General features: G+C 37.9%; 1 protein-coding gene across 1 annotated transcript; it reads right to left on the bottom strand.

Moving 5' to 3' along the window:
* Nucleotides 1-140: 140 nt before the first annotated feature.
* Nucleotides 141-27,207, bottom strand: LOC137941986 (synaptotagmin-2-like). Its single transcript, XM_068787640.1, has 14 exons — nt 27,019-27,207; nt 12,864-12,938; nt 12,622-12,729; nt 12,405-12,437; nt 12,225-12,314; nt 4,837-4,962; nt 4,519-4,662; nt 3,737-4,153; nt 3,510-3,644; nt 2,068-2,292; nt 1,628-1,903; nt 1,404-1,541; nt 625-930; nt 141-532 (listed from the first exon to the last, which is right to left on the bottom strand). Exons 1-14 carry the CDS (start codon nt 27,205-27,207, stop codon nt 326-328), a joined length of 2,469 nt encoding a protein of 822 aa, XP_068643741.1. The 3' UTR covers nt 141-325.

The raw sequence follows: 27,207 nt of genomic DNA, 5'->3' as shown, positions 1-27,207 counted from the left end.
TCATGGCTATATTTCTTGCTCATTTAATTAAATTAGGGACGCAACCAAAGTCACCGAACCATGAGAACAATCATCATCACGCCATAGCTGTCATGATTCTCTTCCATTTTGTTCTCCTTAACTCACTTTGCCACCAAGTTAACCCTTTCTTAAAACATTTCCTCACAAATTTAATACAACTATACAAGGAGTGACTTCACAATGAATATATGACTTGTTAGTGTTTTATGTGCTGTATATCATCTTCACTGCTATCCCCTCAGGGCCCGGTCGATATTGTAAATTACATAAAAATACAAGAACAAGTAACAACTATCTGCTAATGTTACCTGTTAGAAGAATTCCGGTGTTTGCTCATCTCACGGTCAAGCAAACTGGACTTACTCAGGAGCAGAGCTTTCTCACGTTCAAGCTGTAGCATGTAACCATTTTGTGCATCTAGCAAGCTTTCTATTTTAGTCAGTGCTAGTGACAAATTTTCAGCATCACCATCTTCTGCTGTACCTCGAAGCTTACCGAAGAGTTCACTAACCTGCACGGCATAACACCGGAGAACACAACTTACGCAACCCAACTAGCAGAAATGGTGAGAATATGTGGAACGAAACAAATAGCTCAACTCACCTGGGTAGAAAGATGATTTCCTTTACTAGAGGAAGAAATGTCAGAATCAACACTAGAATTCCTCTCTATTTCTGGAACTTTCCTTGTTATCTGCACATGAATTTCTCCTTTCTTTACTCCTTGTAGAGGTATCCACTTGTCAGCCATTTGGTTTGGAGGCAATCTTTCATATTCAACCACGCAATCACCTATACTTGATGTGGGAAGCAGGGCATTGTAGTCCTTTACATGCAGTACTAACTGACTCCCATCGTCAGGAAACTCCAACGTTTGGTTCCACTGGGGACTCAGAGTTTTGTACACAACCTGAAATTGAAGAAACCACATTTTAGATCTTTACGAAGGATTAGTACATGCTAAAATATACATCCAGGGTATTTTGGTAATTGTACCCTCCAAGGGTATTTGGGTCATTTTACCACTTCAATGGTTAATTCTATTTATGTAATATTTTTCTGTATGTTAAATTATAACAGTGGTTAAATTTTCACGTAGATTGGATGTCTAGTTAGGGAGATATAAGGAGATTAAGGTTTATTAAGTGTATTTTTTTGAATTTGTAACACCTATTTAAGAAGTTTGGGAATTCGTGCACAGTTCACAACGAAACCTTTCAAGATCTTCAGAAATTTATTCTTCTCCTTTCTCTTTTTTCTCTCAATTTCTCCTCTTCCTTCACCCAAATCTGGCTTTTTATTTTACAGTATAACACATCCAATTGTGCATCTTGTTGTGCTTGTATTTATCCAAAATTAAATCATTGAGTGACGGTGGCTAACCTTGGTTCTTTTCTTCATGTTTCCATAGTGTACCCTTACATATGGATCACTTGTCCCGCTCAAGTCAGCAGCTACAAGATCCTTTGCTTCAATTAACACTAGCTCAATCCAACCATTCCCTTGGCTCTTCATTGAACGCTACACAAATCTCCACAGACAGGGTTAGAACTTCTAAACATAGAAATAAACAGATAAAAGGTCAACTGGCATAAACCAGGACATACCTGTGATCCTTCAGAGCCCTCATTATTCACCGCTTCTATTTGTAGCCTCAGCTCCCCAGTACTGACTTTTTCAAGTGGCATCCATACATCCTTTATCAAACCTGCTGCTATCCCTTCCAAATTAACACAAGCACTCCCAATGTTGTCATCTCCAAATATGTCAGCACTGTAGCATTTGATCTTAAGATATTCACCCCCTCCTATCTCATCAAAAACAAACTTCTGGTTCCACACTGGATTGGAGGCATGATGAATTGTTCTACTCTTGTGAAGGGTCTGAAAGATAGAAAAAAGAAATTGACAGTGATACAGATGCTGAAGTTTTTTTTTCCCCCCTCAACAAGAGGCTTTATAAATGGCCAAATCAAAACTTCATGCAAACCAATAATATGAACCAGATTCAATACAACGGGGAAAAGGAGAAAAAAAAGGCATTTTACCTTCCCATACTGAAGTTTTACATAAGGGTCACACTTTCCAGATCTATCTTTTCCAGCAAGGTTCCGACCTTCCTTAACAGTTATAATAAGTTTCCGGCCTGTTCTTGGCTCAAACTGAGATAAGCCACTGCCAACAGAGTTTTGGGAACTAACATATGCAGACCTATTCCCACTAGCAGAAATACCAGCAAATTGCCACTCTCTTACAACAAGCCTGACAGTTAACTAATGACAGGGGGAAAAAGTTAGAATACTGGTTATATATACAAGCAAACCAAGTTGCTAAAAAAAAAGGTGAATCATTATAAAGCAGTAAATAAAGGTCTCTAAAATTAACTATAATGTCTCATGTGTATATAAAACAAGTAAAACAAACAAAATAATATAACATAGAAACCATTTCCTGTGCCTTCTAGTTACAGACCAATTCTCTCCCCCATGCTTTGAAAGCAGACCTTCTCCAAATGACATTTTCCTAGCATTCTAATCTAAGTACATATTGTCATCAGTTCTATGTCCTTCAGAACCACCATTAAAGAATAAGCTGGCCTGTGGCCATGTAGAAGAGGCTATTGGGCGCTGCACAGGGATCTTCCATTAACCACATGATAGATAGTATTCGAGCCAGACTTGATGCGGATCAAAAGAGAAGAGTGTTTGATCCTGGAGATGAGTTTGCCAGTTGGATCAGTTGATCTGACCCACTATGATAAGGGGCACTTGCAGTTCGACAGGTTAGCAATTGCACAAGGGGTAACAATGCACAGGGCTTCGTCTCAGTAAAAGGTGACAACAGTTACACACTCAGTTGGAGATTGGGCATGAATAGCAATGGTCAATGGAGATTTTTAAGCAATCCCCAGTAGTTGAGCAAAGAGTGCACATCATTGCGGAAACGCTGAAAAAATATGTGGAGGAGAATGTCACATACCAATTCTCTACCTCATATCTCGGAAAAATATTTTTTTACCAGATTGTGTGTTCCTAGCTGTCTAATGGTCATTTGTAATATCTCAGGTACATATGGCTCTATGTTCTTAAAAACATTATGCGGATTTTGGTTTGCTGGATATCATTTGGGAATGGCTGATGACCCATAGCCATGGCCACTGGGTACCATAAGAGAATCTTCCACTGAACCCATGACATTTTCATTATATTCAGATTTCTTTTCCTTGTCTCAAACTTGTATCCTTTACCTTTGACATTTTACACTATTATTTTCCTCTAGCGATCCTAAAATGTTGATTATTTCTCTCAATAATAAAAGTTCATTATTTCTTCTAGACTAGGACTTCACACGGTAAGTTCCTACCGCTATTGAATTAATAGTTCGGGTCACATTATAATACAACTCATAATGTAAACCTATCACTCTCAGCATTCACGTTCAATGAGTATAGTTTTAGTATCAGTTCTCTCTAACAAGGGGAAATTTGTACCTCTCCTATATTCTCTCCTTCAAATGGAACCATCATTTCAACTTCTTTTCCACAGCACTCTGCTTGTTTTGCTAATATACTGGATCCATGTCCAATTGCCCAAAAGATCGTGGAGTCATCTTCAACATACCTTATCTGTCCACAAGACATAAGCTTAAGCTTTACACCATCCATGCAAATGCCATCACAACATAAGTAACTTCAATTCACATCAAATGCAAGAGTACCTTAACTTCGCAGCTGGTTTGGTAGTCATACTTCACATTGTTCGGGGTCCATTCATACAGGTGAAACCTGAGAATCCCAGAGCTTTCATGCAAAACCATGTTAAAGGATGCATTCCATGTAGGGTTGGCACCTTCGCTGACACCAGTTCTCCGGGTCAACTCTCCAAGTTCAACTTCAACAAGTGTTTGAAGAGATCTCCCACTAGAACTCCCAACTGAAGGACTCATTCCATTTGAGCATTGCCACCTTTCTGCACCTCCTATAGTGCTTCCTCCAAGCAGTTTACTTGCTGAAACAACCTTGACAGAAAATAGCCCTCCAACAGCATTTTTCCTTAAATTTGTCGATGGCAAAGAATAGCATCGGCGTCGAGGCTCCACCATTGTCTTTGATAAGGTCTCTGTACAAATCTTTACCTGCACTGAAGTAGCATACATCAAGAAATAAAAATTTACAAGTTTTTTTCTATCAGAAGTTTTAGTTAAGAACAGTAGAAAAAGTTACAGTTGAACTGCTCAACATGTGAATCAACCAGTTCTAGGAATTGAAAAGCCAGACCCATTTCCATTAAAACAGATTTAGGTAGACCTAGTCACTCAGACAATCAGTTTAAGTGCAAGCGGATTGTCAGCCAATTTTTTTTAACAATGTTGACATTTTCACTTTTGAGTTCTTGGAATGGACAAGATGTAACCAAAAGTTGGTTATAATAAACACAAAGAATTGCTAAACTTGACATAATTAGTATGCGATCGGTAAATAGTCACAGAAACAACTATACCAGCCATGTTGAGACACCTGGCAGTTCTGTTGCAGGAAGCCCTTGACTTGCTCCACTTCCAAACACCACTCCTATTCTCACCTCTGGAGTTGATTCAAATGAAAAGAGAATTGCTTGTCCATCTAATATTGGCATGATGAGAAGCTGGTTTGACATATTGCAAACAGAACAGTAGAAATAAGTGGTCCTATAGAACATACTATAAGAGAACAGCCATATAAAACATCCAGCTTCATGAAAACAATTACAAATCTAATTTCAAAATCAAGATACTTTTTACAAAATTTATGTTAAAAAACGAAATAAAGAGCTACTTGCCTCTCCTTTGATGTGGAGATTGTTGACGACAATGCGAGCTGTGCCACGTAATGGCTTTGCCATCTTAGCCAGAAACATAATGTTCATATCATTCGTGTCCCAGTCAAAGCCCATACGCATGATCCGCTGCCAACACATGGACAGAAAATTAACTCAATATGTCAACTAGATTACACTCCAAGATGCAGATTCACTAATACAATAAAATTCTTAGGAAGACTGCATGGCTGTGGTGCCATAGTGTCCTTGGGAAGAGAGAAATAAAAAGCATTCAACAGTTCATCCAGCTCAAAGGGTAAGGTTATTGAAAGCATCATACATAGTATCTTGCTTTCAGCCAGCTCATGTATGGAACCAGGGGTTGGCATCATGCCAATATGTCTGGAGCAAAGCATCTTGGATTTTCAGGGGAGTGACATGATATGCCCCCTATATAAAGAGATGTTATAGCGAGCATCTCAACCAAGACATCTTAGAGTTTTAGCCACATGAAACATCTTGGAAAACCAGAGGTACCCCTGTACAGAACTGACACCGTTTCCAACTTCCACCATCCAATGTCACTGGAAGCTTATCTCCAACTTAACAGCCAATACACTAATAAAGCTCTCACTTCAATTCCTCCTAATGAGCATTGCTGTAATTAAATTTCAATGGAAGATCTTAGGGAAACCCAAGGCCAGCCGGCATTATGGGGTCATTCAAGATCACTCCAGTAAAATCCTATTAGTTTTCTCAAGACCTCTTGGCTCAGGCGGCTTAACTGAAGCACAAATATGAGCTTTCTAGCAATGAATCAAACTCTACATTCAAATGTTCAGCTCTCCGGTGGTAGTAAAGGAGACTAAGCACATTTTATAAGTCGGATGCTAAAAAAATCCCTTCATTCTGGAGACTTGCACATGTTTGATGAATGTGCAAACCTATTGAACCATCTTAGTGTTCACTGACAGCATACTTGTCAAATTACATAGGTAGGGGTATTTTGGTTATTTCCATATATCTGACATGTGTCATAATATCTCAGATAGGCAGTCTTTTATGTCATGAGCCTATGTTTCAGTTTGTGTGAAAATCTAAGTTGTATAGAGAGATATGGAGGGTTGTACTTGAGGGGCATTTTTGTCCTTTCATCTTGATTTCACTTTAAAGTAGTTATAAAAGAAGATTAGTCGAGATTTTCAGAGACTAATCACGCAGCCTCCACTGCTGCCTCTCTCAACTTTCTTTCCCCCTTTACCTCTTCTCCTCTTCTAACTCAAAATTCCTCTAACTTCTTGGTTTTTATCATGGTATCAGAGAGATAGCACCGATCCTTGGGCGTTTGTACATCAGATCATGTCTCTCTCTCTCTCTCTCTCTCTCTCTCTCTCTCTCTCTCAGATTTCTCAATCCCAAAAGCAGAAATCAGATTGATCTCCTCCCTGGTATGAAAAAATTATTGTTTTCCTTTTTTTACTGCCATTACCTCCTTCGTTGATGGCTACTGCTACTATTTGAGCAGTTAAAATGCCCAATTGTCTCTAGAAGACATTGACTAATTTTTTTTAGCCCCATACCTGTCTGTATCACCTTACCCTTGCTCACATCATCCTGCCAAAAGTCGATTTTATACTATATTGAGAGTATTATTGGTGGAAATTTGGTATAACTGAATAGTTGTGCAAGGTTTGAGAAGGGCGTGCAGTAATTGGAGTGTGGACCCATGTACCCTAATTTTGAAAATTTTGAACTGAACTTCAATTGAGCTTGTCACTTCCTCTAATTAGCTTAGTACACTTGTTGGGGTACATTTAAGACTCCAAATGACATAATCAAGCACTCGAGTTGTTGCATTTAGATATTCAGAAGTTTATGAGGGTAAGGATTCTGGGTCTATTCAGATCACATAGATTAAATTGAATGGGTCTAATTAAGTAAATCGGTCTAGGTCTGTACTAATGTACCTGAAGGCCAAAAAGAAGGCTAAATATATAAGGGATGATCTTCCTACACCATTTACTGAAGATTGGGAAGCCAAGGAGAACCAGGTCATAACTTGGATAGTCAACAGTATGGAACCCAGGTTTAGTGACCAGATTATAACTTGTGAGACAGCCAAAGCAATGTGGTATACTTTGGCTTCTATCTTGTCAGAAGAAAGCAAACTTTCTCGTATATATGAGTTGTATGTCCGATATTTCAACATGAAGAAGGATGATCACACAGTAACTGACTAATTTACTGAGATGAGAGATGTACTGCAAGAGATAAGTACATTTCATCCATTTACTACGAATGCTAAAGACAATCGGAAGAATGAGAATCAAATACTGGTTGCTCGATTTCTTGATGGTTTTGGATCAAAATATGATTCCATAAGGCACAATTACTGGCTACTGATGATACTACTAACCTTGAACAAGCATTTAATAGAGTTAAAGGGTAGAGGGAGTAGTAGTAGGCAAGGGGGAGAAAAATACCTAACCATTTGATGCAATAGCTCTCAACCTTCATCCTTCATATAATAAGGTTGAGAATAGAGGTCGTAAAAACAGTAGTAGAGGGCAAGGGAGGGATTCCTCTACTAAAGGTCATGGTCAAAATCATGAGGTGATAGAAGATGTATTCACTGTAGAAGAAAAAACCACTTCTCTGAGAAATGTTGGAGAAGTTTGGTAAGCCAGCTTGGGCTAACTCTATTGTAACAAGCCTAGATACATCTTCCTATTCTGGACTTTAGATAACATACAACAGTTGATTCAACGACCGGGTTAGTTTACTACTACTTCTACTCCAGCCACTACTACCACTATGATCGACTCCTCTACTGCAGCAAGTGCCACAATGATAAACACAGGTATGACTTCACTGTATGTGTCACATTATACCTCCTGGATCATTGATTCAAAAGCTTCTACTCACATGTCAACTATGAAATCTTTATTCCGATCAGTTAGTTCCTGCAAGTCATATAGTCATGTGGTCTTGGCTAATGGTTCTATTTCCCCAATTTAGGGAGAGGGTACTATTCTTCCTACTCCCAAAATGTCATTAGACTTTGTTTTGTTTGTTAGTCATGTTACCAAGTCCTTGAATTATTACGTAACTTTTTCTCCTACCTCCTGTGTGTTTCAGGATTTGAAAATAAAGAGGACGATTTGTTCCAAACATAAGAAAGAAGACTTTATGTGTCGAAGGGTGTTTCTACTCCGACACCATTGGCATTATCTACAAAAGATTCACCGTTCTTAAGGCCTTTGAGGTTGGGGCATCCATCACCAGCAAAACTACGTCAATCCTTTCCATCAATCCCAGTTGATGTGTTTTTGGAGCATGAGTCCTATCAATTGGGAAAATGTCATCGATCTAGTTTCCCAATTAGTTCTAGTAGTAGTTCTTATCTTTTTGAATTAGATCATTCTAATGTATGGGGCCCATATTGAATCCCAATTTCGTTTAGTTTTAAGTATTTTATATCTTTCATTGATGACTTCAATTAGGTAACATGGTTCTATTGTTTAAGAGAAAATTTTGAGGTCTTTGATGTATTCGTGAATTTTTACAATGAAATAAAAAACTCGTTTGATGCACGTGTTAGTGTGTTTCTTACTGATAAAGGACTTGAGTACCTTAATCAGCAGTGTACATCTTTTTGTGCCACACATGGGATTATTCACCAGACTTCGTGTGTTTATATTCCTCAACAAAATGGGGTAGCCAAGTGTAAAATCGACATCTTCTTGAAGTAAACCGTGCTTTATTATATTATATGAATGTTCCCACATCATATTGGGAGATGCAGTGTTGACATCATTTTTTTTTATTAATCAGATGTCATCATCTGTACTACATGGACAAATTCCAATCCAGATTTTAAAGCCAAAATGTAAATCATTTGATGTTATTCTTTGTATATTTGGGTCTACCACTTTTGTTCATTTTCTCAATCCAGCTATGGATAAATTATCTCCTTGTGTTGTAAAGTGTATCTTCCTGGACTATTCCCATAATCAGAAGGGATACAAGTGCTATAATCCAGTTAATAAGAAAACATGTCTCTTTTGATGTCACATTTTTTAGTCTACTCCATATTAGCTTCTATCACAGAGTTTCCTTCAACGCCTTAAATTGATTACCCAGTTCCTACTGCTGTTATGGATGCTCCTCCTGCACGTCATACTCCACCACTTCAAGTGTATAGCACACGCTCTCACCATCTATTACCTCCACTACCATCAGCAAATTGTCTAGCTCATGAACTCCCTTCTCAATGCCTACCATCTTCCTTTTTGCTTGCAGGTCCTACTACCTCAAGTTGGATCTTCCTATCAATCTCCGACAAGGTAAACAATTTTTCACATCTTATTCGATTTCCCACTGTCTGTTCTGATTTCTTCGTCTTGATCTTACAAATCATTTGCTAAGTCGTTGTCTTCTTATTCTATTCCTTGATCAATGTAGGATGATATGACTCTGTTTGAGGGGAAACGTGATATGGATGAGAAAATGGATGCTTTGGTATCTAGAAATACTTGGAGCCTTTGTGATCCTCCTTCTAGAGCAGTTGTTGTTGGGTTTATACTACCAAGTGTAAGGCTGATGGGACTGTTGAGCAATATAAGGCAAGACTAGTAACCAAGGGCTATACACAGACATTTGGTATAGATGTCTTTGAAACGTTCTCATCGATTTAGTTTTGTCCTATATTGGTTTCGGTGGCAATGAATCGAGGGTGGACGTTGTACTAGTTCGATGTGAATAATGTCTTTCTATATGGAGATTTGAAAGAAGAAGTCTATATGGAGCAACCTCTAGGGTACGTTGCTCACAGGGAGAATTCTAAAGTGTGTAGGTTTAAGAAAGCTATCTATAAGCTAAAGATTAGTTTAATGGTAATCAGATTCTACTTGATTCATCTATTATATATAAAGGTTCATTGTACTCAAAATTACAACAAGTCAATGAATTATTTATCTTTTCCAAAAATTCAACATGGTATCAGAACAGGTGATCGGTTTGTGAGTTGATTTGGTCAACACGCAAAGTTAATGCTATTCTCTTTGTGATGTAGTCCTTATTTGTCTCTGTTTAATACAACAAAGTTTTTTCTTTAGTTTATGTCATCGTTTTATTCCTATGCTTATCTTGCTAAGAGTTGTTTGCAGTCTTCTCCTGTCTTTGCATGATTGCTTGTGCTTTGCCTTTTTTAGTTTCTGAAACTCTCCAGTTTCACTAGTTATTAATGGCCTATTCTACAATTCCGTAGTTCATTCCAGATGAGCTCGTTCAAGGTATGTGATATCGAGCTTGGATTTTTTTTTTTTTTTTGAATGAAGATGTATAAGCTATTAAAAAGGAGGAGAAAGATTACAATACCTTGCTAAATAGGGTCTTCCCCCACAACAAGGTGTTGGAGTGAAACACCTAATTTAGCCTGAGCATCAGCTGACCTAGGAATGTACTTCCAATTACAATTTAAAGAAGAGGTTAAATTACATATATCATAAAACATGTCCCAATGCCGCCATGTATATCAAGCTTGGATGTTGTTTTCAATTTTTTGCATTATTGTTACTTGGATGTGTATATCCCGCATCATCATCTCCAAAACATATGCTCACCCCCAAAATTTTCTTTAAGGTTATACTTGGTCCAACTTGTTTGTTATGTTTACAATTCTATAATTATAGTCTCCCCTATTTTTTTCACAAAAAAAAGAAGGTCACACTCATTATTGATTTGATGAGCAAGTTCTTTTTATTTTCTTTAAAAACTCGGTATGAAGTAGAGTATTGCATTAAAGCCTCCTTCTATCTAAAGTTTCTAGAGTTAGTTTTGGAAGTAGAGTGTTGCATTGTCATCTCCTTCCATCTGAATTCCTTGTATTCCTCTAGTATTTCTTTAATTTATTATTTTTTTATCAATTTGAAGCAATGCCTAGACCAACTACTTAAAAAGTATAGGCGTGTGTCCAACATCTAATTTGAAACAAGTCTTTTATTCTTCACCCAAGAGGTAATTTGTGTTTGAGCTACCCTTAAAAAGTGAGTAGCCTCTTTTTATAACTATAATTAGGCCTTTTTACCACCTTTGAAATTGAGCAGAGTTGGCTTTTTACTATGACCGTTTTTTTATTGGTGTATGGAGCTTTGTTGTACAGTATGAGTGACTTTTTTCTCCTATATTTGTTTTGTCCAAATTGGGTCTCTATGTTCTTTTTATTTCCCGACTTGAAGGGGAGAAGTAGAAGAAAGAGTAAAAGAAAGAAGCATTTTATTCCGTTCCACATGTTTGGTAAATTTTTATGTGACCTAAGAATATCTAGATAGATAAGGGGCAGAAAAAAAAAGATAAAAAATTTTGTATCTATGAAGAACTTTTTTCAACCAAAGAAAATAGAAGACCAAAAATCTTTTTCCTTACAAGTTGAAGCTATAAACTCCAACTTAAGGGGGAGTGTTGAAAAGCAGGTATAGGAGAATCTTACATGATTTTCAGAGAAAGTAGTCTCACAAGCAGTAATTAACGTGGCAGAATCTTACATGAGTCTCATGGGAGGATGTCTCATAGAATGTTTCAGTTAACAGGTGTTTTAACTATTTATGTTTAGTAGTTTAATTATGCTAGGACTTATCTTTAAGTGTTAGACTTTTGGTATAACTAAGACAAGGGTAGTTTAATTATAATCAGATTCTACTTGTTTTCTCTATTATAAATAGAGGCTCATTGTACTCAATTAATAATAAGTCAATGAAATTATTTCTTTTTTCCATAAATTCAACAATTAAATTATCAAATAATCTTCAAATAAAAGGTTCTCATCCTAACTCAGCAACTCTCACAGTTATAACATTAATGCCTCTAAGGTTCTAGTAAAAAGGGATCTGACACAGTTAATGCAAGGACTTAAAGGCAGTGCCAACACATTTTTATGCAATCATACCAATTGAAACCAAAGGACTCCTATCACCAAAATTGTATGTTGTGTCCTACAGCTCTCAGCTTTGACTTCCTCATGGCTCATCATTTAACCATTTAATAAAGGCTCTGATGATCTGCATGTTGTAATTTGAGACACTTTGTGTGTATTACATCAACATCTTGACCACCACGCCACTGGATAAGAACAACTAAATATCTATACCACAACCCATGAATTATCTTGTTTTCTTATGTGAAAATGACCATTTCGTTCGCTAAATATAACATACATGAATGGACTTGGGGCAGTTCTGCTGTATTTCTCTAAACTCTCCAAGTTCATTCCATTTTACACCGTAGATAAACGAATGAAAAATGAAAGCATTGCAATGAAGTAAACAGTCCAGGGATATCATGTTACCCCAGCAAACCTCAACAAAAATTCACAGTAAATGATATTATAGCTTCAAATACTACTACCATACTTGCTCACCAGAAGTTGACCAATGAATCCCATGCATTCCCAGGCTAGGGGGGCAAGAACCAAGGGATAAATCCTCCAATTTGATGCTTTCCTGACAGGACAAAAATCTTGTTCAATTCATCTCTGAGTAGTTAAAAGGAGGATAGATACTGTATTACAAGGCAAGCATAGAAATGCTTACAATAAGCCTTGGCCTCCGATGTTTTAAGCGTCTCTGCAAGCACAAGGTATAATGAATAAAAATTCGGATGCATAGATGTCAACTTCACATACGCTACCTTGTCCTTTTCGACTAATATGGGTAATTAAATGAAGATCTTCTAATGCTAGCAACTGAAAAAATAATTTGTTGAAAATGAAAGTCAAAACCTAGAAATAAAACAAGTATAGAAAATCACCTCCACAATCGATGTAAAATTCCTTGAGAATTTTGGTTCCATATAGTTAGGCCAGATTTCCATTAACAACTTATTTAGCCATTCACATGGTTCCAAAGGTGTTATCGGCTATAAGACATCAAGTAAGAACAACAATCAGAAAATAAAAATATTACGGGGATTAGATTACCAACACAAGAAAATCATGTTCAAGATACAGATAAAATGAAAAGAAGACACTTAAATAAGTATAAAAAATGTACCAATGTGTTCAGGATGAGCCTTGTCCACTTTTTGTTCAAATCCTCCACAAGTATTCGACGTTGGAATTTACCATACTACAAATAAAAAATAACCCAGATTACCTCAATATTTTCAGAATGTAACACTTAATTCTATTTATTTTAATTAAATATCTAACCCAAGTAAAAAAAAAAGCTGACCTCTTCTTTCTTGTTTTTAAGGTTCATCATTGTACTTATGATGGATCAGATACCATATAAGTCTTATTCTTAGTATATGAGCAACAGTTACAAATTAAGTCATACGTGCTTCTTAAAATAACCTGCTTATATGTAGCAATCGTATGTAAGATGCAGAATGCCCGCAGTTCACTAAGTCTTGAAAATAGTCGCTGGTAAACTTCATGCAAAAACTAGAACAAAGCATAGAAGGAATATTTTGCAGGAGGATCATAAAGAAAGTAACAAGAGTTGTCACAATTCCCGAATGAATTGGCGCAATCTTCCGCACATGTCTAGGCCTTCTAAACCTCCAGCCATGGTGGAATGGTCTCCTCCTCCACCCCGGCAGCATTAAGCTAAACTTCGATGGCAGCGCCATCAGCTGTCCCGGGCCTACTGGTTTCGGGGGCGTCTTTCGGAATTCTTCGGGAGGTTATCCTTTCATGTTCTGATCATTGGGTGTTGCTGACTCAAACACTACAGAAATCTTCGCCCTTTTACAAGGCCTGATCGCTTTCAAAGAACACCTGTCCAGCCATCTGCTCATTGAAGGGAACTCCAACGTTGTCATTGGTTGGTGTTCAAGCTCAGCTTCTCCTCCCTAGCGCCACTGGCTTGTTTTACTCTCCATTTCCAACATTGTCTCTGTAATTTTTTGCTCTTGGAACCATGTTAACAAGTCGGTAAGATCTTTTGCCAATAGATTAGCTAAAAATGGGACCTCCCTCCAATCCCTCATTATTTGCGATATTCTGATGGAATCTTTTCCATCAGAATTCCCTACCTCTCTTGACAGGATGTATATTTGACCAGAATCAACCATGATCAACCCTAATTCAGTAAATAAAGACTTCAATTAATATGTTATGTGCACAAGATAGGTGGGCCCCACTTCACATAAATTAAGGTTTTCATGTATTGATTTTTAGGACTCCATAGATTACATCTTGGGAAAAGAAGAGATGGAAGAGAAATGAGGAAGTATAGGCTTATGGACTTAGTCCAAATACTCCCCCTTAAACTTTATTTATAGATGTTAAAAGTACCAATCTCACAAGTATACCCTTCACCTTAGTAAGAGTGAAAGAAAGACAAAAATCATAAGCTAATTACATCAATGATACTCTAACTTATTCATATCATCCAACACTCCCCCTCAAGTTGGGAGGTAATGGCAATGATCCCAACTTGAAACAAATAACATAGATGTATAATAATCTCCTTCCTCACAATGTCCCAAGGATAAGTACGAAACCACGACAGACTCTCAAAAAGTAGAAATGGGTGATAAAACATAAGTCAAAACCAAACTCAAATTATTTCGAACAAATATAGTGATAATAATCACTAAAGTGGTTAATGCTTGTCATTCCCAAGACAGCGATAAAAAACCCAAGGGAACTAATAAAAAATCTCAATTGACTTAAAAACACCCATATATATAAAAAGAACTAACTAGAGCAAGCACCAAAAGGGTTGGTCAAAGGGGGTAAATGAGAGTCAAATAAAAGACGATAGGAGAAAAGTTGCCAAATAATAAAAGGATAATGGGTAACGCAAGGAAGATAAGGTGAAGAAGTCAGGGTTATCACGTGTTTTAATTTCCGAAATAATTCATAATTTTCATCATATGAAATAATGAACCAATGCCGACAACAGGCAGCAAATAATAAACCCAAGGCAAGCAACCGAGGAGTTCATCTTTAATAATAATATCTCAATCAAAGAGACAATAGCAGCTGAGGTAATGTACCAATGCCCAAATAACATGTACTAAATATGTGGTTATATAGCAGATAACCGGTAAATAGTGAAAGTCCTTAAAATTAATAAGGGCACATGAAATAAATTGTAGCGAGTTCATCCTTGAATAAGGAAGTTGTGCACCAAGTAATAAGCTGGAACAGAGTACTACTAATCTTCACAAAAAATAACTAAGTTGAGTGCAGTAGCATGAAGTGGGTGTTGAATTAAGCATCATGTATTAAGATGTACAAAGCAGCATTAACAACAAAAAATTCAACAGCACCAAAAGCACATGCTATCTGCAGACAACTTCGATCATCTCCACCAATTCCAATAACAGAAACAGTACTATTTTATAAAAAACTGGGGTCCTATCTGTTGAGAATTTATAGTATACTTCAAGAGGTATATGAAGATCTCGCTGGGCAGAATTGGACGCCTTCTTGATGTTGTATACGAAGCAAAGTTATGAATCTTCCAAGATCCAAGAGCAAGCAGCAATCAAGGATGAGCAGTAATTAAAGACAAGCAGCATTCAAGAGTAGACGCCATGATCATCTTCTCCTCTTCCGTCCAAATTAAAACCAGTATATTCATGTGACCAGTATATGTGCTTCCAAGGATTAGACCAGATATTCACCAGCTTGATAAAAACAAACAATTGCAACGTGACCAAGAATCTCAGCACCAAGTGTTAGAAGAGTTCCAGCAATATATTGTATTAAAAAGATGGAGATAAAAGACTTTGCTGAATAACCAACGTGATAAAGCTTGGCTGAATAATCAGTAACGTGCTGGATTTATTCATGAGCGTGTCTTCCAGGCAATGCAAGACAGCATCATGTCTGCTGGCAGAAAAACCAAGGATCGTCTGCTGTTGAGTCGAATTCTTTCTCAATAGCAGATGTCTCAAATCTCCCCAACGGCTGCTGCAAATAATCTCTTTCTCAATAGTTTTGATAGCAGTAGCAGAACGCAATTCAAATGTACGCAAGCAGTAGCAAATTCGCGAAGAAGACCGAGAAGAAACAGTAGCAGATTCAAAGGGGAAGGTTGAGTACTCAAAAACAGAGAAGAGATTGGGTGCAGAAGCAGAGAAGGTAGCGGTGAAGAGAAAGGCAAGGAAACTTCTGTCTTCTGCTGCAAATATATCTTTCTCAAAATCGAAGCTCAAAGCTACCCAATGGGCTACGCAATCTGCAGAATTCCAATACGGAAGGTTGCTGCAAGTATTCAAAAACAGAGCAGTGAACTAGCTGAAAATATCGAACTCGGGAGCTTCATAGAAAGGTTTCAAGAGACAACCATATAAAATCAATACAGCTGCTTGCGGTAAAGGAGAGAACCAAGAAAGTTTCCTAAATAACAGTAATGTGACCAGTCTGGTCAGCCAGAGATAACCAAAAAAAAACACTCCGTAATCTGAATAGCAGCTTGAGTGCTAGAAATCATCAATAACTTGCTGAATAAAAGCATCAAACAGCAACATCCCAATATCAATCAGTAAGACTTTCTTTAATTCAGCAACGTCACGCATCTTGCTGTAAACTTTGCAGAATGATAGATGTGTGTGCTGAAACTTCTCCTGAAAACCAACAGCATGCTGAAAAACTTCCTTTCTGAATCACAAAAGAACCAGTGATTAGTTTTTGAATCACTTGCTGAATCCAACAGGGGGGCCTCGTGATTCTCAGAACACTTTCAGGATTATAAAAGTCTCACAGCAGATACTATCATATCTTGATTTCCAGCAACGCAGCAGGAAGTCTTGTTAGAATTCCTGTGAAGTTGGGTCCAAGGCCCATCCCAAAATGACTAGCCTTTTAGGAAACCTCTTCTGCCAACTAATCAACTCAAGATCTTTTATCTCACTAATCCATGTGGTACTATTCCTTAACACTCCCCCTAGGCACTTGGATAATTTGGGTGGAATGCCCACACACTGAGTGGTTGCTCTGATACTATGTTAAATTGGGTTCAAGGCCCATCCCAAACTAACTAGCCCACTTAGGAAACTTTTTTCCCAACTAATAAACGCAAGATCTTTTTACTCACTAATCCATGTTGAATTTATGACCCTTTTACAGAATTCTCAAGCAAGGAGAAGGCCTCTCAGCAGTCAGCATCGTGCTGGAAACCTTCGTTGCTAATTAAGATAGCCAGGATAAGAAACTTCCCAAGCCAGCAGTAAGAAACATCCCAACCGCAGATTTATGTTTCTGTTCACAATCTTTCCGAGTTCTATTCTGCAACCTTTGAGCACGTCAAGGAGGCCAGAGATGCTACTGCTACAAGATCATAACAGAGATCGCAATACAGCAGCAGATACAGGAATGTGAAGCCATAATTCATTGATCATGAAGTTGAGAGGAAGGTAATTCACTTTCATAATCCATGTTCAAGAAGACCGAGAACTGATGGAAATATAACTTTCCTGGATTGTCACCAGCAGAAATCAAGGAAAGTTTGAAAGCAGTAAACACACCAGCCTTCCAAGATCCGTACAGCTTCTGAATACAGATCGTCAATCACATAGGAATATAGAGATGATCACATCTCGTACTGCTTCTCTTACAGCAGTAGCAAACCGTTTCATTCTGAATTTCAGAACAGATGAAACAGCAGAAGTTCCAGAAAGAAAAAAACTTTACCAGCAGAATAGGGTGATGATGGCTGAGTTCTGTGTTCGTCTTCTTCCCTACATGGAGAGTTCCTTTGATCTCTTGGAACAAAAATTTCACGAGCAAAGTAAAGAGGCACGTAGCAGAGGAAAAAAAAAAAAAACCTCCTAGGGTCCTTCACTAGAGACCAGAACATCCACTGGAGTCTGAAAAATCACAGCTCTGATACCATGTTGATTTTCAGGACTCCATAGATTACATCTTGGGTAAAGAAGAGAGAGAACAAAAAGGAGGAAGAATAGGGTTATGGACTTAGTCCAAACCCTTCCCCTTAAGCTTTATTTATAGATGTTAAAAATATCAATATTGCAAGTATACCCTTCACCCTAGTAAGAGTGAAGAAGAGACAAAAATCGTAAACTAATTACATTAATGACACTCCAACTTATTCATATCTTCCAACACAAAGCAATGCTTGCAGAAACCTAGGTCGGCCCAATTTCACCGAAATAGAATGACTTTATATTCAAGAATCACACAAAATTAGAGATCTAGAGCTGACATCACTTTTCCAAAGGGTGATGTAGTAAAAAAACCCAGTATTGGATTGCGCACAAGCAAAGAGGTAGAAACCCTCACCAATGAGTCCTCCTAGGCCTCTAAATCATAATTAAACTACACTAAAAGTAGTATAAACCAACAACCCTAAGGTTATGGCAAAGAAAAGAGGAAAAAGGATGGGTTTTTTTACCAATCAGTAGGGCACGAATTTCAAAAGCCTCTTCCTTCTGAAGTCGCAATCCTTAATAGGGATAGAACAAAAGAAATAAAGACTTTCAAACCAGGATAACCTGCTTTGATACCATGAAAAAAAGTAAAAATGAAAGAGAGAGAAAGAGAGAGATTGAGAAAGAAGAAGGGAGAATGAAGAGACTTCTAAAAACCGATCTCCTTGGGGATCGTGCATGACCTCCACATCTTTTATTAAGTGAAAAGGATTCAAATTACACAAATACCCCCACTAACTAAATACACTAAATCCCTTATATCTCCTAATATACATGTTCAAACTTGTTGAATAAGATAATGCAAACTCAAGCTACTACAGCATATGTACAAAGACAAGAAAACCCTTACTATTTTTAACAATGTTTTTCAAGCCATGCACACTACCAAGCATTCAAAGAACCACGATAAGTACTTTTCTTAGTTCAAAGGGTTCTTGCAAGAGTGGAAGCTTGCCCAGCCATATCCCACTAATATAGTTGTTCAAGAAAAATAAAGAGAGGAATTACTTTAGGCTATTTGCCTTGCTAATTTATAGTCATACCTTCAAGTGGCCAAGAATCAGATGTTTAAGTGCTTCTGCAAAATCTCATTTGATGACATCCATGCTATAATGCTTCGAATACCAATCAAGTCGACTGAGTTGGAGATTGAATCACTTGAGACATCATCCATGATTAGTCAAGGTAGAGGATGAACCTATTCTAGAGGCCTTGGCAAAAGCCTTGGCAAAAGCTTTGGCAAAAGCTTTGGTAGAGGCAAAAGTAGAGGTCGCAATTTTGCGGAGTCCTCCAGAGATTCTTCAACCCCTTGGATTCTCTCTTATTGTGGGTTGAATAATCACTTGGTCAAAAGATGCTTGAAGTTGCATGCAAAACCAACCAATATGAATCAAGTTGTTGGTGTTCCAAAGAACAAAGAAGTTGGCTCTTTACCCCAAACCAGCTCCAAAAAATTTATAGAAGAAGACTACGAAATTCTCCAAAAATTTAAAAGTATGTTGGCCTCATCTTCTTGTACCCCTCCAACCACTATTGCTACTATAGATACAGGTATCTCTTTTTCTCTTTCATGCTCCAACAATTCGCCTTGGATTATTGGTTCAAGTGCCTCTGAATATCTTATCGAAAAATTAGGCAATATATCATCTTTGTTTCCATGTCCTTTTGACCAATTTGGTTCTATTATTTATGGTTCTCAAACTAAAGTTCAAGGTAATGGTTGTTCTACACCATCTCCATGTTTGCCTACATCCAATGTTTTATTTGTTCCCCGATTTCCTCTGAGTCTTATGTCAATTAGTCAAATTACAAAGAAACTCAATTATTTTGTGACATTTCATCCTTTTTATTATGTTTTTCAGGATATTCAAACCAAGTGAATAATTGGTGGAGGCCATGAAAGAGAAGGTTTGTATTTTTTGGATGAAGCCATAATTTCACCAATGACCACTTCATCTTGAGAAGCTTCACAATAGCACAATCAGTTGGGACATCCCTCATTAAATCATTAGTTCCTTACTTGAAATATGTTTCGAGTAAAATGTGAATTTTGTGAATTAAGTAAGCATCATATGAGTTCTTTCCCTTCTCAATCTAAGAAGGTTAGTTCTAGTTCCTTCTCTTTAGTTTACTCAGATGCCTAAGGAGCCATTCAAGTTCCTAATATTACTCAGTCCAAGTACATAGTTACTTTTGTGGATGATTATACGAGAGTTAACCTAGTTATTTTTAATGAAAGATAGATTTGAACTTTTTTCTATCTTTGATTTTTTTTATTATATGGTTGAGACTCAATTTAAAAAAAAAAAATCAAGTATTTCATTCTAATAATGCCAAAGAATATTTTCATCTCAATTTCAATCTTTTTTCAACTCAAAAGGTATTATTCATCAAATTTTGCATATACACCTCAACAAAATGGTGTTGCAAAAAGGACAAATAGGCATTTATTAGAATTGTCTATGCTCTAATCATGTCCACGGATCTTCCACAATTTTACTGGCCTTATGCTGTTTTATTTGCATGTTATCTCATTAATTACATGCTCACAAGTGTCCTTGGCTCTAAATCACCATTCTAATACCTTCCTCCCAATCACCAACCTTTCCACTTCTAACTCAAGTATTTGGATATGTGTGTTTTGTTCATAATCTTTTTGTCAGGCAAAAATAAACTTGATCAAAAGTCCTTTAAATGCATCTTCCTTGGCTATTCAAAACATCTAACAAATTATGTGTCTTATAAACATTTGTTTCAGCTAATGTTACCTTCTTTGAGAAGAAGCCCTTTTATTCATAGACCTTCCCCTCTAGGTTTTGAGACTATTATAAGTATTCCCAAACCAGTTGAGCCATTGAATCAGCCCATTATACAGCCTCCCGAACAGCCACTACAAGCTCCTTCTTCACCAATGGTCGACCATTCAATTGCTCAACCTGCTGATTTTGATGTTAGTGATTCTGACTTTCCATATTTTGGCCCTCCATTTGATACTCGCCCAATACCTATTCGTAAAGAACCTCATTCATGTGTTCAACAAAAAGCCTCTACTTCTCATCCTATTTTTCATGTTATTTCCACTCACAGATTCTCCCCAAAGTGTTGCTCTTTTCATGTTGCCTTGTCTTCCATGTCAATTACTAGGGATCATGTTAAGGCTTTGAAGCATCCAGGTTGGAGAGCTGCCATGGAGGAAAAGATGACAGTCATGAGTGCTAATAAGAAATGAAAGCTGACCTCTCTACCACTTGGAAAGAAACCAGTGGGCTGTAGATGGTGTGTTTATTATAAAACATAATCCAAATGGATTTGTTGCTCGATTAAAGGTGAGGCTAGTTGCTAAAGGGTATGCTCAAACTTATGAAATTGATAATGAGAAACTTTTTCTACAGTTGCAAAACTCAATTTTGTTAGACTACTATTTTCTCTTATGCAAATTCTAATTAGTCAATTAGTCTCTTCATCAACTTGATACTAAAAATGCATTCCTCAATGTAACCTCAAGAATAGATTTGCATACATCAACCACACAATTTTGTGGTTGAGGGAGAGAAGGTGTGTAAACTTAAAAAGTCAATTTATGGCCTCAAGCGATCACCTTCAACATGGTTTAATAAATTTATCAAGGTTGTTTATGGTTTTGGTTTTAGAAGGTGTGACTGTTATCGTATATAAGGGCATTATGTAATTTTTGTCTTAAACTTCTATATCTATGTATCGAACAGAAAATCAGGTATTGAAATTGATATCTTGGTTTGGGAAAATCTTGTCATTGTATCAGAGCTTCGTTTCGAGCCCTGAATTTTTTTTTTTTAAGAGCTTGTTCGGCGCCCTCGGCGGTCTCGGTTTGGCGTTGGAGGTCCTCGGCGACTGCTCCTTTGGGTGAGTTCTATTTCCCTCTTTCTCAGTTCGTGGTATCTTGGATCTAGGTTATCAGTTCTTGATTTGGTTTCGATGGACTCTCACGGAGTCCTTTGCGTCGCGAGTTGATCGTCGGGGAGGGTTCTGTGGAGTTAAACGGGAACTTCCGACATTTGTTACGATTTTCGGGTTCGGATTTTCGATTTTGGTATTCAACTGGCACTTCCGACAGTCGTAGACCAAGCTGTCTAGCCGTTGGAAGGGAGGCAAGGGTCTGGCTTCTGGCATCTGTGATTTTTTCATGGTCTGAGACTCTCTGCAGCGAAATTATTTCAAAGCAGAGCCGGCAGGAAGAGGAAGGCCAGCAGACTCATCTCGGGCTCGTAGTGAGAACATGTAAGGTTCTTTAACAGTGCAGTTTAGTGTTTGAAAAAATTCCTCACTGGATTGGGTTCAGTCCTAGATTCAGTAAGCAAGAAGGGGAGATTCAGTCCCAAGTCATCTACATTTTATCATGTCCTCTGATAGGTTAGACTCGTTCGCTATCCGTTTTACGGGTAAAAATTACAATGCATAGGAATTTCAGTTTCGTTTATTTGTTATGGGAAAGGAGTTATGGGGTCATATAGATGGGACTGATCCCGCACCTCGAGAGGCCAACGTTTTGGCCAAGTGGGGACAGTCAAGGATGCTAGGGTCATGACCTGGATCCTTGGCTCCGTTGAGCCTCACTGTTCTCAATTTGCGGCCTTATAGAAATACGACTGACATGTGGAGTTACCTCGCCCAGGTTTACCATCAAGACAACACGGCTCGGCGTTTTCAATTGGAATATGAGATGGCTAATTTCACACAAGGAAGTCTATCCATCGAGGCATATTTTTCTAGTTTTCAAAACCTTTGGGCTGACTATGCCGACATTGATTATTCTACTGTTCCCGTTACAGCTCACTCTGCTATTCAAGCAGTGCATGAAACCAGCAAGAAAGATCAATTCTTGATGAAGCTCCATTCCGATTTTGAAATTGCACGGTCTAATCTGATGAATCGTCATCCTATACCATCTCTAGCTGCTTGTTTCAGTGAACTTCTCCATGAAGAGCAGCGTATACCAACTCAAGCTGGCATCGAACATCGGGCTAATGTTAGTGCCCTTGTTACTATGGCTTATGCAACCCGGGGGAGGAATAAGGGAAGAGATATACGTGTTGTTCAATGCTATAGTTGTAAAGCTTTTGGTCATATTGCTCGGGATTGCCCTAGGAAGTTCTGTAGCTACTGCAAGAAACTAGGTCATATCATCTCTATTTGCCCCATTCGACCTGAAAGGAAGCCGGATACTGCTTATCATGCCTACGCTGGTGCCTCTAGTTCTACTGCATTGCCTGCTACCTCGCTAATTGTTCCTACTGCACCTACAACTTCCGCCAACCCGAACAAACTCACTCCTGAGATGGTACAACAAATGATCATTTCTGCTTTATCTACTTTTGGGCTCTCAGGTAATCATAAAGTTTCTTCTAAGTCATGGTATCTTGACTCCGGAGCTTCTAATCATATGACCAATACCGTTGTTTCTCTTTCCAATGTCAGAAATTATGATGGAAATCAGAAAATTAATACCGTTGATGGCAGTTCTCTGCCTATTAGTATTGTAGGTGATCTTTCTTCTTGTTTAACTGATGTTTTTGTGTCTCCTGACTCCTCCACAAATCTTATTTCTATTAACCAATTGGTCGATAATAATTGTAATGTCCATTTCTCTCGATCTAGTTGTGTTGTGCAGGATCAAGTGTCAGGTATCGAAATCAATCTCTTGGTTTGGGAAAATCTTGTCAGTGACATGGATCATTCAGTATTTGTTAAGCATACAAACAATCATGTTATTCTTTTAACTGTTTATGTGGATGATATCAATCTCGTTGGAAGTGATCAAAGTGGTATTCACCAAGTAAATGAGAGGTTGTGTAAAGTTTTACAAACTAAAGATTTTGGCTTATTAAAATATTTTCTTGGCATTGAAGCGTTATCATCATAGTATAATATTGTTTTATATCAGCGGAAGTATGTGTTGGATTTACTTGAAAAAACTAGAATATTTAGCAATGCAAGCCAATTGATACTAACAATGACGTTATTCTTTTGGCCATTTATATAGATGATATCATTCTCGCTATAAGTGATCAAAGTGGTATTCACCAAGTAAAAGAGGAGTTGTGTAAAGTTTTTCAAATTAAAGATTTTAGCTCAAAGGAAGTATGTGTTGGATTTACTTGAAAGTAGGGGTGGCATCGAGCCGAGCCGAGCCGAGCCCGAACTTGCCTATGTTTGAGCCGAGCTGGATTTAAATAATTTGAACTCGAGCTCGAGCAGAGCCAAGCCTCGAGCCTAAAATTGTAATCAAGCTCGAGCCCAATAATTTTAATCGAGCTCGAGCCGAGCTCGAGCTCCAACCAACATTTAAAACTTGCATAAAATACATGTCAAATAAATTGTATATAAATTATGTATACATTTTACATAAAATTGGGGCATAACCTCTATATATTAACTTTGCATAAAATTATTCATAAAAGCTCCATAATTATGAATAAACTTTATTCAATAATCAAACACAAAAACATTCATTTGAAAAGCAACGCTAGTTTTGTCCATTTGTACTCAATCAGATCATTCTAATTCAAGGACTGGAAAACAAGATCATTGAGATAAATAAAAAGTTTACGAAAAATGGTTTTAGATGACAGAGAAGAAGGAGAGAAAGTTGCGGGAGGGGTTCGCCAATGATAAGGATCGGCGACGGCAAACGAGGGGAGGAAGAAATCGAAGAGGAAGAAAGTTGTGGAACGTCGTTTCCCTGTTCCCCTTGATTCCCGAGAAGTCGAGACGAAACACCTCCCGCTCCTGGCTCCCGGGCCCTCGATGAGTTAACGAGCCGACTCGCAAGCTTTTGAACCGAACCATGGTTTGATCAAGTTCGGCTCGTTAACTTAAATGAGCCTGATCTGAGATCCAAATAAACTGAATCGAACCGAGCTGAGCTCGAGCCGCTCGTGAACCAACTCGGTTCGATGCAACCCCTGTAGCCAACCAAGAAAATTTTCTAAACCATTTATCAAATTATCTAAAACATTAATCAAGCTAGTAAATAGAGATTGAATTAGATGAGAAATTTAGATACTAGACCTAGAAACTTTAATTCTTGTTATTTTTCTTGTGTTTCAAATATATACCTTTTACAATAAAGTAAAAAATGAAAACCTAAATCTATTTAAATGAGGTAGATCTAATTTTTAATTTAGCCACCAATTGCAATTGTATGTCATTAATTTCAAGGATATTCATCTCCCTCCCTGTGGGCGGTCAGAATTTTGGAAGACTAACCACGCCACCACTGCACGGCCACAGTACCATACACAGGAAGAAAAACTCATTCCTTGATGTGACTCCTCTCGAGCGAGCGGGCTAAACTTCCGCCAAGAAATCTCTTCCCCTAACTCCAACTATTTTTGTGGGATGTCTGTTCCAAACTCTCGTTTCAGTGTGCTCGTTCACCATCTTTGTTGGTTGCCTTTTACTTTTTTTTTGCTTGTTTTGTTTGAGCCATGGTGGGGGGAAAGTGAAAAATATTTTTTCGGTCTCTCGGTTCTGTCGAGATGAGCAAGGGGGGTTCTACACAGTGGCGGCGGCGACGGCGGCGATGGGGACGTCAAGCGACAATGACAGTGACAGTCCCGCTCCCGGCTCCCGAGCCCTCGTTGAGTTAACGAGCCAAGCTCGAACCGCTCGCGAACCGGCTCGGTTCGATGCCACCCCTACTTGAAAGAATTGGAATATTTAGGGGTATAGGCCAATTGATACTCTTATGGACCCAAATGTGAAATTATATGCAAAGTCCGAAAATGATGTGGATGTAGTTAAGTTTCAAAGGATGGTTGGTAAGTTAATTTACTCGATAATTACAACACCAAATTTTTTTTTTGTTGTGAGTGTTATTTGTAATTCTATGCATAAACCCCAACTTTCTCATTTGGCTAGCACTTGAAAGGATACTGAGGTATTTAAAAAAATATACAGGACAAGGACTATTGTACAAAAATCATGGCCACTTTAATACATTTGCATATATAGATTAGGCAGGCTCTCCAAATGATAGAACATCCACATCATGTTTTGGTACAATTGTTGGGGGTAATGATTTGGCGTAATAAGACACAAAGTATTGTGGTAAGATCTAGCATGGAAGCAAAATATGGGGCTATAGCACAAACAGCTAGTGAATGTTGTGGCTACAATCCTTACTTAAAAAACTCAGTTTTCCTGCAGAGGTTCCTATGCAACTTCATCGTGATAACTAAGCAACCATTCACACAACTATAAATCCAAGGTTCCATGAGAGAACAAAGCATATTGAGATTAATTGTCATTTTATATGTGAAAAACTTAGAGCTAGAATTACCAACACACACAACATTCTCTCAAAGAATCAAATTACAAATATCTACACCAAAGAGGTTGCAGCAAGTTGTCTTCAACAATGATGTTCCAAGATTGGTGTGTTGATGTTTTTACACCAGCAACTTGAGGGGAGGAGTGTTGAATAATAAGATGTAATAAGCTGAGTGACTTCTTGTTTATGTTCTTTTTACCCTTGAGCAACCTCTAAGGGCATGTATGCAATTTTGTTACAACTCTCAATATACATATCAAAGAGAGAGAAGCTCACCATAATTCTAACCTAAGGGTTACCTCCCCCACAAGATCTCTCACTCTTCGCCTTTCTTCTCTTCACCTCTCGCTCTCACACTTGCTAGCCTTAACACCTCTCTTCTTCTTCGCACACTCTCTTCACCTTTCTTCTTACTGCAAACTACACCTTAAAGAATTAAACCTTAGAATACAAGATGAGTCAACTGCGAAATTCTGCCAGCCACAAGTAAAAACTTCCCATCACAAGCTTGCAACACTAAGAGAAGTGGGAAAGAAGGAAACGCTAGAGAATATAGAATATATCAATACCATTCGCTGTCCAACTCCAACAAAGGTAATTACTACTTCAAACCAGAAACGGAATTGGAATCGTAAATAATGACAACCAGGACAAATCAACAAAAAAAAAAAAAAAAAGTAGAAAACGCCATTCCACAAACACTGAAAATTTCAAATGTACAGCCACAAACAGTGAATCATGGTATTTTGTTGTCATCGATGTTTGTGGAAATTCCGAGTAATTTTATAAAAAAAGAAGAAATTCATATCTAGATTAATCCACGAATGTCTTCACAAGATAATTGAATAAAACGGTATCAACATCTCGGCGCGAAAATGTGAACTAAATTGTATTAAAAAATATGTATATCGAACTAAAAAGTCGTCATACCAGAGTACTACTTACAGAACTCACGAGCCAAAGAAACACTAGAGTGGCAAGAGGCGAACCTGGATCATAGCCCATATAGCAACGGCAAGAGGCACCCAATTGGAGAAGCGCACGAGCCATCTTTCAAGAGCCCAAGCAACAAATACCAACGGGAGTATGAAAGGCAACGACGGACGATCCTTCATCACATGGTTCAAAAAGCCCACGGCCTCTTTACTGTAAAAATCCCTTAATCTCTTCCTTGGCAT

Source organism: Aristolochia californica, unplaced genomic scaffold, assembly GCF_029961685.1.
Source record: "Aristolochia californica isolate CCGP_79_NKW_82.1479 unplaced genomic scaffold, dmAriCali1.0.hap1 SCAF_9, whole genome shotgun sequence".
NCBI lineage: Eukaryota > Viridiplantae > Streptophyta > Magnoliopsida > Piperales > Aristolochiaceae > Aristolochia > Aristolochia californica.
The sequence above is the reverse complement of the archived record's forward strand: the minus strand, read 5'-3'. Positions and strand labels throughout refer to the sequence as shown.